Source organism: Limulus polyphemus, unplaced genomic scaffold (assembly GCF_000517525.1).
Source record: "Limulus polyphemus unplaced genomic scaffold, Limulus_polyphemus-2.1.2 Scaffold68, whole genome shotgun sequence".
Classification (NCBI taxonomy): domain Eukaryota; kingdom Metazoa; phylum Arthropoda; class Merostomata; order Xiphosura; family Limulidae; genus Limulus; species Limulus polyphemus.
In genome coordinates this window covers 974,291-984,832 of record NW_013665678.1, presented here as the reverse complement: position 1 = coordinate 984,832, position 10,542 = coordinate 974,291, and the positions used below count along the sequence as shown (strand labels likewise).

The following is a 10,542-nucleotide window of genomic DNA, read 5'->3' as shown; positions in this document are numbered from 1 at the left end:
GTGTCTGTGTGTGGCAGTGATATTAACAAACCACAAACCTAAATATATATCCATAAAAAGACCAAAGTTTGTCCATATGCGGCACACACATACTCCGTTACGTCATTACCATGAAGCTAACAAAATAAATGTCCCATCTGGCACCGATACGTGTAAAATACCACTTATTTTTATTTTTGTCTATTACTCTTATGACATTCAATTCTGTTTAATTTGCTTTGAAAACTTGTAAGTGTACTTTGCTTTCTGGTGTACATATTAACACTAACTTACAATACTGAAATGTGAAATTATTTACTATTGATATAACAGTTATATGTATCAACTGGCAGGCTTATTTTGGAATTTTATTCTACAGATTTCACATTATAAATAATTGTAATATGAATCTGTTTGTTTATAAAGAAATAACCAGTGACAGTTGAGGACTTAACCTTTATTTTGAGCATAGTACAATGAAATAGCAGATGTAACAAAGAAAAAAAGTTCAACAATTGTATAGATAGATGATAACACTGAAATAAATATACAAGTATGGCAATAATTTAAAACATGTTCAACGTTAACACAATGAAGCACATGTCCACAAATATAATAGCAGAACTATAAGAAATTATAGTTCATATCACCACAAATGGAGACTATTTTATTTTTTAATAAAACCTTAACAAATTTATATGGCTTCCAGATGAAAGTTATTGAAACAAAGCAATTTACAAAAAAATTACATAATTACAAAATAATTCAATTTTACTAACACCTATACATATGTCTATGTAAAAATATGTACAAGAATATGACAATGAATAATCTTAAAGTGGAAGATAAATAAGTTTGAATGCTTTTTCGCACTGTGCATAAATATAGAATGTACAATTGAAGAAGTGAGAAAAGGCTTTTTTGGAGTTTTTCTTTTCTTCAGAATGTTTATATTATCTGAGCTACTATACACAAACAGTAGTTTTTCTTAAAATAATGCTTACATAAACTGGAAACCTGTAACAATAGTTTTGAATTAAGGAAAAAATTTATCTTTTCATTTTCAGTAAAGAAGGTTTTATTATTAAGTCAACATTCTAAAATCTAACAAACTGTAACTTGTAATAAAACAAGGAATAAATTTATTTATAAAGTCTTAAGCCACAAATTCAGCTATATTCTAAAAACCAAAACTTTGGTATAAGAATTAAACTTTTTAAGTTACTACATTTCAAGTAAAATGTAAAACATCGAAACAGAAGATAAGAAAATAAACTGGTGTTTATGCACAATTTTAACCAAGGTAAGAGTTTATCCAATTTAACATGTACACCAACATCTGTTCCACAACAAAAAATTGTGTAATAACACCTAATAGTACCAAGTCCAAAATTTTCTACATGTGAATAAGGTACATGTAACAAAAGTTCTAGTTAATAAAGTCCTTTTCAAATTAATGAGTTAGAAAGGATACAATTTATTAATAGTTGTGTATGTGTGTCATTAAATATTTTATTTAATTATTGATTTGAGCTTCAAACACTGAGGTACTTATGAATGGAGACATTCATCTTGAGATGCCTTGATTGAGTGTATAATAGATGTTAAAAAGATCAAAACCACAGACCAAACTGCAGTTCAAAAGAAAATTTCCAGTTCTACATACATGTGTATCTAATCATCAGTACTACATAAACAAGTTATTTTAGTATTATTACATCTCAAAGTCACACAAAGCAAAACATAGTATCAGAATGTACTTCATAACTTTCTGACAGGCCAACAAAGTTTTCTTCATGTTTTTGGAATTAAATACCTCAAATCATACACCTGCGAGACAAAATTCAGAAATCAATGAAAAATATACTGCTTGTTCTACAGATAAATATTTTAGTAAAATATATTATTACCTCTATCTGAATTTTTTAAATTAATTTGAGCATCTAAGTTTGATATTTTACTAAAATATTTGATCTAGAATTCAACAATGTAATTTTTAATACAAATTTTCTGACAGTGTGCTGCAGCAAGTTCATGTTAATCAATAATGTTTTTTAAAAATATCAATGAAAGGTTACACAGCTATCTAACTAGTAAAGAAATATATTTATATATCTATCACAACTGCTTTGCAAAAAATGCAAGTTATTAACAAAGACATCTACATCAAAAATAAGGACTTTATCAACAGTACATTATTTAGTTAAACTAAGTGTCATATAATGATCAGCATAAAAAGTCGTACCATTCCAGTCCTTCTGTTGGCACATTCAGTTCTCAGTTACATACAAGTTTCAATAATCTGCACTGTACATTTCTATGTACCTCATTAGTATTAAATATATCCTCATACAGATCTCCTGACAGCTAACCAAAATATCTTGAGAATTTGAAAAACAAAAGTAAACAGTTACTGGATGTACAATTGTAGCTTAACAGTATTGCAAACAAACTTGGAAGTTTTCAATATAAAAGTGTTTTCAGACGTTCATAAGAAGAATTTATAATTCCCCATGACAAAAAAGCTCGTGTGTAATTAATATGCACACCACAGAATAACTTCTGTATATTACAATTCCTTTCATAATAGGTTAAAGCAAAGGCCTCACTGAAACTTAGGAATCGTGTTCCACATTGTACTTGCATCTTAGCTTTAATCACATTCACAGGATAAAACAATGTGCTGATTAATGCTCCAATAACAGCTCCACTAATAAAATCCTGAAAGGTATGTCCAAAACAGGTATGACTTGGTGGTAAATATTCCTTTATTTTCCCTCTAAATCCAAAAAACAGCACATTGCTTGACCCATTTCTTATCAGGATGGGGGTTAAACCTCGGAAGTATTCCTTCACACCAAACCTTCTCAATTCCCACATGGCATGGAAGGTATTGTGAAAACGATGGTGGTACTGGCGATCCTGTAGCAAAGTTTGTATCCTTTCAAAAGGCATCAGTAAAGCTTCTGTTGAACCAGCCAGTATAGCTGAAATACTTAAACTGAGAAGAGAAGGCACTGAGGGAAAGCTGTTCCTAATATATTGACTATACTCATTATATGTTCCAAACATGACAGAAACTGAAACAGTTTTCTGAATGAGAGGTGGAAAGTATCCTCGATACAAGTAGTATAGACCATCCAGTTTCAGCTGTTGTACAGCTGCATGCAAGTGAATTCCATCAAGCATCTGCCTAAAGATCACTTTGTTGATTGGAAATGTGAGAGAGATGTTGATGAATGCTGCACCCCAGCCACACAAAAACTCCTTAAAATCATCCTGATGTTTACCACTTAGTTGCAGACTTCTGAAGATAGACAACTTATGTCTATGAAGGTCAGTTGCTACATGGGTTTGAGTTGCAGCTGTCATGTTAGGTTGGCTAAATTAATACTTTTCTAATGATGTACCTTTTTAGCCAGTGTATCCAAAACTAGAAGGGACAAAAGAAAATGTGTTTTTACCAAAGACACAAAAAAAACAGACAAATGTTAAATGAGATGTCTATTTACCTAAAAGAACATTTTACCTCAGCATATATCATAACAAAATTTAATGTGTGACTCGCATGTTGTAATGTGAATTTTTTTACAGTGCAATTTAGTCTCTCTTTTTTTTTTCGTAAAAGAAAAAGAGTACATGTTCACTTATGTCCCATGTAACCTAAAATTTGCTGTGGAATATATTTACAGTACATTCTTCATTTAAACAGATTACAAGTAATAATAAGCCTTGACTGGTCTTATTGAAAATACTTCACAGAACCTTGAAATATTTCCAATAGTAATGTATGTTTTGCTCTAACATTTCATAAAAGAAATATAAAATAACACTGCACAGTCCATACACCTGTAAATGGAATACCCAAACCAATAACACAAATGCTTAAGAACTGGAGAATTGCAAATGTTACTTCTATTTTTAAAAGATGACAAGAGTTTCCCTGGAAACTATAAACCAGTTAGTCTTACTTCTATATTGGGAAAAATTCTATACAGTCTAAAAAAAAAAAGTAGCTTTGCAAAATTATTTAGTAAAATATGATATCATAAAACAAAGCAAACATGGATTCACTAAAGGAAAATCTTGCCTTACTAATCTATTAATTCTTATCAAGGATATTACCTGGATAATGGAAAGGGTGTGGATTTGGTGTACTTATATTTTTATGAAGATTTTGATAATGTGCCTTACAGAAGATTAGCTACAAAAATCACATCAGTTGGAGTTGAGGAAAGACTAGTTAATTGGATTGCAGAGTGGTTGAATGAGAGAAAATAAAATGCTACAACTTCTAGGTCTGGTTTATCTGGAATGCAGAAGAACTGAGTGATTGGCTTATGGAATGAGTTGTTGTCTGCAGTAATAGTGAACTATGGCACTTTACAATAGCTTAAGTGGGGAATTAATGGTTTCTTGATAAATAATGAGTGGGTTTAAATTTTTATTTTCCTCAATGACAGTATTGAAGGATCAAAAATGTTCCTGTCTATATGTGATATAATATAAAATAGAAATGAAAGCTAACTTAGTGATAAAAAAGCAAATGATGATACTAAATGGATAATTTTTCTGAATGAAGGAAAGGGACTAGTGAAGACTCAAGGTTTTTCAATTACCTTTGCTGTTTATACCTGATGTTTTAATTCAAATAATTTTTTGGGACAATTTCTAAATTTGTTGGTGATACTTAAATACTGAGAATGTTTACCATATTCAGAAGAACCATGAGAGTATTCGTGAGTGTCAAAAATGGCTTTTGTTATGGGAATTATAAAATTATGCACATCAATGCAGAAAGATAGAAAAGACTTACTTCTTCTGTTATGGAACAAAGGAAGGGTTTAGCTATGATTATCCAACAAAATCATTAAACCCTTCTGCTCAATTTATGAACAGGAAGTTTACCGTCACTTTGTTCAAAATACAGGTAAGTGATGTGTGCAGTTTATTTCATCTAATTCAGAAAGGATTGCAAAATTTTAGGAAGAGTGCATATATAAAAACTCCTAGAGTATAGTGGTCTAAATTGTTCTCAGATTTTCTTTTTATCACATGTACCCTTGAAAAATCAAAGAAAATTTTGGGGGCATCCACATTCAGCTAGTTCTATCTGCAGAAGCTAATCCTTAGTTTATAAAAGCAGCAATTTTATAAATGAAAAAGCAAGTTAATGACATGTTAATTTAATTGAACATAGTATTTTATACTTTTTTAAACAATACTATAGAAAATCTATCTTTACCATAATAGACCCTTTTTGAATGCTCATGGACAGCTAGGAGTCCATGGACCACAAATTGAGAACCAGGAGTCAAAGTAATTTAAAATACAAGGAAAGGCTAAGAGTGTTAAGGTTGTGTTCTATGGAATACAGAATAATTCAGTGTTAAAAATAGTTTGTTTGAATAGTTTTCTATGGTGTCTTTTTCTCTCTGTTTAAGTGGTGGAATGGAAATATAAAATTCAACATTAATACTAATATGTTTAAATCCAAATGAAGACTTCTTTTCGACATGATTGTTTTTGGATTAAAATTATGAATTTGCAGAATGATCTGCCTAGTGATGTGGTACATGCAGTTGGTATGAATTCAAGAAAAAAAAATCTAGATAACTGCATGATGTATACCCTTTTAAGCTTTATCACTGTCTTAGTTCTAATTAGTTTGCAACTCAGCATCTTTCTCTCCTCCATTATCTTTTTCATGCTTATTAGTCACATGTTCAAAATACTATATTTAAATTTAATTCAATTTTCTTTTTTCTTTTCTGGTTTAAGAGCTAGTGATCTCAAACTAAAAGGCCAAATGGTTTTCAGTCACCTTTCTTTTCCTAATGTTCATAAAATCAATACTTTTGTGACATTTCATTCAGTTTATCCAATGAAAACTTTTATGAGCATCCTTTTCCGTTACTCATACCCATGGTATAATATTGTTATAAACTATTTATTTGTACTTTGCTAGAATACTGTACATTTTACACTACACAGTTCATTCAACTCAAGCATCTCACATGAAGTAAGTTCAAAATTATTATTATATTTGCAATGCTAAAACAAAGTATGAGTAAATAAAACATATTTTTCCACTCTGCTAAGCTGCACAATCAGTGGATTCTAAAGATTTTTTAGTTCATGAGATAGGCTGGCTACATACCAAACGCTAAAAGGAAAGACCTTGGACACAAAGTCACAGTTAAGAGTGTTGTAATGTTACTGTTAGACTTGGAGTATTTTTGAGTAATATTTCTAATAATTAAATTTAAGATAAGAAACAAAATGTATACTCATATATATATATATATATCACAATGTGTCATTTACGAACAGAAACACTATAGAGTAGTTTGTATTACTACCTTATTGTCATAAAAATATTATTCAAAAACAAGCAAGTCCATTAGGATAAAATTTAAATGTATTTATAGATAAATTAAGGTTAGAACTTAAGTGTTGACTGTAAATTGTAAGAGTAAGGTAGATCAACTTATTAACAATAACACAAACAGTAACTTCTATATTGTTAACTTAATGTACTACTAGTACTAGTACACCAATTTTCCTCTAGAAATATTATTTATTTATCCGCGGTTCGTTCATACCACGGATCTTTTAAAATTTCAGTTTGTAAAACTTATAATAATTAATAACTTATAATTTACATATGTTATACTATTTATACTAGTGACTACTGCGGCAAGAAAATAATGCCTACTTTAAAATTATTATGCGTTACGCTATAGAAGTTGAAATGGTACACACTTTAATCGATAACATCCATAGCCCCACTCCTCGTTCTCTTCTGAATCGTCTCCCTCATCTCTTTCATGCTTTTGGTTCATACGCTCAAAAAGTGATGCACTCTAGTGGAAATTTCTGTGTTATATAAAAGTTTTCACATGGCCAATGTTCTTGCTTCCATAAACGACACATAATCACGCCTCTTATCTGAAGTTGTCTATTTATGTGATTTACCGCCTGAGCCAGTCATTAGGCTTGTTGGTTAATTGTTAAGCACAAAGCTACACAATGGGCTATCTATGCTCTGTCTACCACAGGTATCGAAACCTGGTTATTAGCGTTGTAAGTCTTTAGACTCACAATTGAGCCACTTGGGTTGGGGGTATTAAGCATAATTGTTATAATATAAATAGTGATGAGATTTAAATGAAAACTAATATCCATATTTTCATACTACTGTGTCTCATTTTATGAAAAAGGGCTAATTTTTATATCGCCTTGTAGAGTAATAACAATTTATGCCTATAAAAAAAGAATGTCCAAATGCTATTTGTTTTATATTATTCTGCTATATGTGTATTCAAATGATTGTTTATTTCACATAAAAATATTTCTTACATATTAATCCTTATTAGTCAACATCACTGTTTGAAAGTCCAGTTTCACCGTATTCAAAGAATTATATTTAATTTTAAGACAACTTATTATTATATTGTATTAAGACTTGAATGCAAGCTAATGATATATATCACCCATGTTATGAATTTACATTAGTAACTGAATGTTATGATTGTTTCTTTCTCTTGCATTGATACCTTTTTGTATGTATTTTTATATCTTATTCAACATAAAGGGATATCATGGGCTATTTGTGCTGTGCTTAACACGGGTATGGAAACCCGATATTCAGCATTATAAGCCATCATACTTATCACTGCTGAATCACCGGGGAGAAGAGGTGTCATTTAAAATATTCGGGACTCGGGCCCATAGGTGCAGGAGTTTTCGGCGTTCCAGTATGATATCGATCTTGGTTTTCTATTCTGATTTTTCAAGACACCAATGGAGATTCGGGGCACTGTCAAATAAAATCGATCCACGGGCCCCATGTGCCAGCGCCTGGAGACGCCTCCGCTGCGGACCGTGTTACTAGCTTATCATAACGTTCTGATTGTTTTTATTAATCATAAAAGAATTAATGCTGTCAATATGTTAAAATTTGCTACTCATATAACATTACCCGAAAACGATGCATTCAAGCTAAAATGTTCATGCATATTAATCATGTTTTCACTTGCCATTTTGTTACTTTTAATATAATAATAATAAATAAGTAATAGTAGAAAAAGTCTAAAAGTTTTTGTTCGTTAAGTACGAAGCTACACAATGGGCTATCTGTGTTCTACCCACGGCAGGTATCGAAACCCGATTTTAATCGTTACTCGCCCGCAAATTTACTGAGCAAGTTTTAAAGTATCTATAAAAAGAAACAATGCGATATTGCCATATCCTTAAGAAAATGTACTGTATGTACAAAAATTACCAATCATAAATAAATTTGCTTTTGTTCTTTAAACTAAAGATTGCTTAAGTTTAATAATCATAATTATTAAAAAGATAGTATATTATAAACTCAAATTGTATGAAGTTAACAATATTGGAGCCTTAATTTTGGTAATATTCTCACTGTTCCGACGTAATAAAATTAATTCACATTTAAATTTGAAATACGGACATCCTGCGTTGTAGATGTCTTTCTAAATTGTACGTCTTACTGAAAGAGTCCCGCTTCCTCCTTTTTACTTAAGGGATTGCGGTGTGAACTTCATGAAACTTTTCTACTAATATAGACAATCGTACTAAGTTAGTTTGAAGCCATTGTGGTATTCTGAGGTGAAACTGATAGGTCCGCATACAAACGAAAGATTTGACAAGATATTTATTACGAAAGAAAGACTTACCACATGATGAAAATAAAACTGTATTTAAACTATAAAAAAATCAGATTTAAATAAGTTTTAGGACAAAAGACAACAACTTTATTGACAGTTATCTTTCTAAGCTCTCCCAAGAACTTATTAAGAATTGGTTAATATTACAGGTTAAACTTTAGGAAAATATGGCTATCTACATTATATTTAAGAAAGTTCTTAAACTCACCCAAACTGACGGTTTGAGCTTCAGAGTGAGATCATAGTATTATATACTAAATTCTTTTAGGCTATGTTCTTATGCTGCGAGCGCCATCTGTGTCACTGTTGGTAAACCTTATTGAAACACAACGGAGGTTGTAATATTGAGACAGCATTATAACTATGCCTTCTACTGACAGACTACATGATACCTCAACAGAAAGACAAAGGCAGTTAAAACGAAAGCAATTAAACGACTCTTCTCTTGACAGCGTGGTATGTAAAAACTGCACAAATTAGAATAATTGAAAATTTTCGAATAACGCTTTATTAAAATTAGGATGTATGTCATGATATAAAATACTGTTTAGTTTAGATGTTATTGATTGATTTGTTTTTGTCAGTGAATATTTTATTATTGTTTAGTTTTTGTTATAATAAGTGTTATGGGCAGACGATTGTGGGAAGTTTTGTTAATAATTCATTGATGTTAAGACTATTGAACATCGCATGCAATACATTGACGTCGAGAATATAGAAGCAGACAGACGATTAAGTAATATAGATATAAATAGAGCGAGGCTAGCGAAAACAGCAGATAGATAACATCAGAAGAAAGTAAAGTTACGAATGGAAAAATTAACTACCCCACAAGTGATGGGCCTAACGTTTGATATGTAAGACTAACAGTGAAAAAGAAAATAAGAAATATAATTTATTTCGTCAAAGCGAAATTCAGCCTGAGTGCACTTTGACAAAATGAACAGAGGATCTTCAGAAGAAAAAAGACCAAACGATTAAGGTAACTTGCGCCACAACTGTAAGTGAATTACACGCATAATACTAGTACGACAGTAGCAGAGAAGATAGTTCGGCTTGTCAAATGAAATTCTAAAGCAATTGAATAGACCTAAGTGGACTTTTGACAACAAGAATAAAACTATATATATATAGTGTTTATGATATGCCTGTAGTCTCTATAATGGGAATAATTTGTTGTACATATGTCCTGTTCGGAATACATATATATGGTTTATATATAGTATACAGTACTCCACCACTTTAAACTATTTTTTTGTATAATATACAAATTTGCAATACCTAACACCTTTCAGTTGTTCTCACCAGAGTTTTGTTTTTTCCCATTCAGTCTTAATGCTAGTTTCTACCTTATAGTTAAATTTTTCACTTCTCTTTCTTTGATACTTTGTATTTTTTCGGCCTCTATCTTTCTGCATTTCTTCCTCTATTTTAACAGTTGTTGAGTTTTGTGTCTATTTTTTCTTCTCCTGACGTTTCTTGCCCATTTTTTATCTATTATATATTTCATTTTAAAGTTTCGTTTTTCTTTACTTTTACATTCTGACTGTATTTTTATCTGTTAGATTTCTGTATTTTTTCATTTTATTTTTCGTATATCAGACAATATAGAAGGAGTTTCGAAATAGCTATTGTTACGACAGCGGAAGTCACGTGACGCTAGTAACACGTCATGAACTTCTAGAAGGATCCTGTCCCTTCCTGAATGCTCTAGCGTTTACTAGATTTCGGTATTCTTTTATATATAAGACGGTCAAGACGTGACAGCAACAATGTAATGTGTAATTGAACTGCGGACAGAGAGAGAGAGTATTGTTGAGTCAAGCATGTGAGACGTTCGTTGTGAATTATAGCGTTTGTTATAGCG

At 31.0% G+C, this 10,542-nt stretch overlaps 1 protein-coding gene across 3 annotated transcripts; it reads right to left on the bottom strand.

Moving 5' to 3' along the window:
• Positions 1-421: 421 nt before the first annotated feature.
• LOC106465489 (solute carrier family 25 member 51-like) lies at positions 422-7,513 on the bottom strand. 3 transcript variants are annotated; one of them, XM_022393818.1, is made up of 2 exons: positions 6,698-7,513; positions 422-3,412 (listed from the first exon to the last, which is right to left on the bottom strand). In XM_022393818.1, the coding sequence occupies exon 2, from the start codon at positions 3,349-3,351 to the stop codon at positions 2,443-2,445; it is 909 nt and encodes a 302-aa protein (XP_022249526.1). In that variant the 5' UTR covers positions 3,352-3,412; positions 6,698-7,513; the 3' UTR covers positions 422-2,442. The 3 variants fall into 3 exon arrangements, with proteins under 3 accessions (XP_022249526.1, XP_022249519.1, XP_022249531.1); XM_022393811.1 differs by having other exon boundaries at positions 6,745-7,513; XM_022393823.1 differs by lacking the exon at positions 6,698-7,513 and adding an exon at positions 5,804-6,223.
• Positions 7,514-10,542: the final 3,029 nt, after the last annotated feature.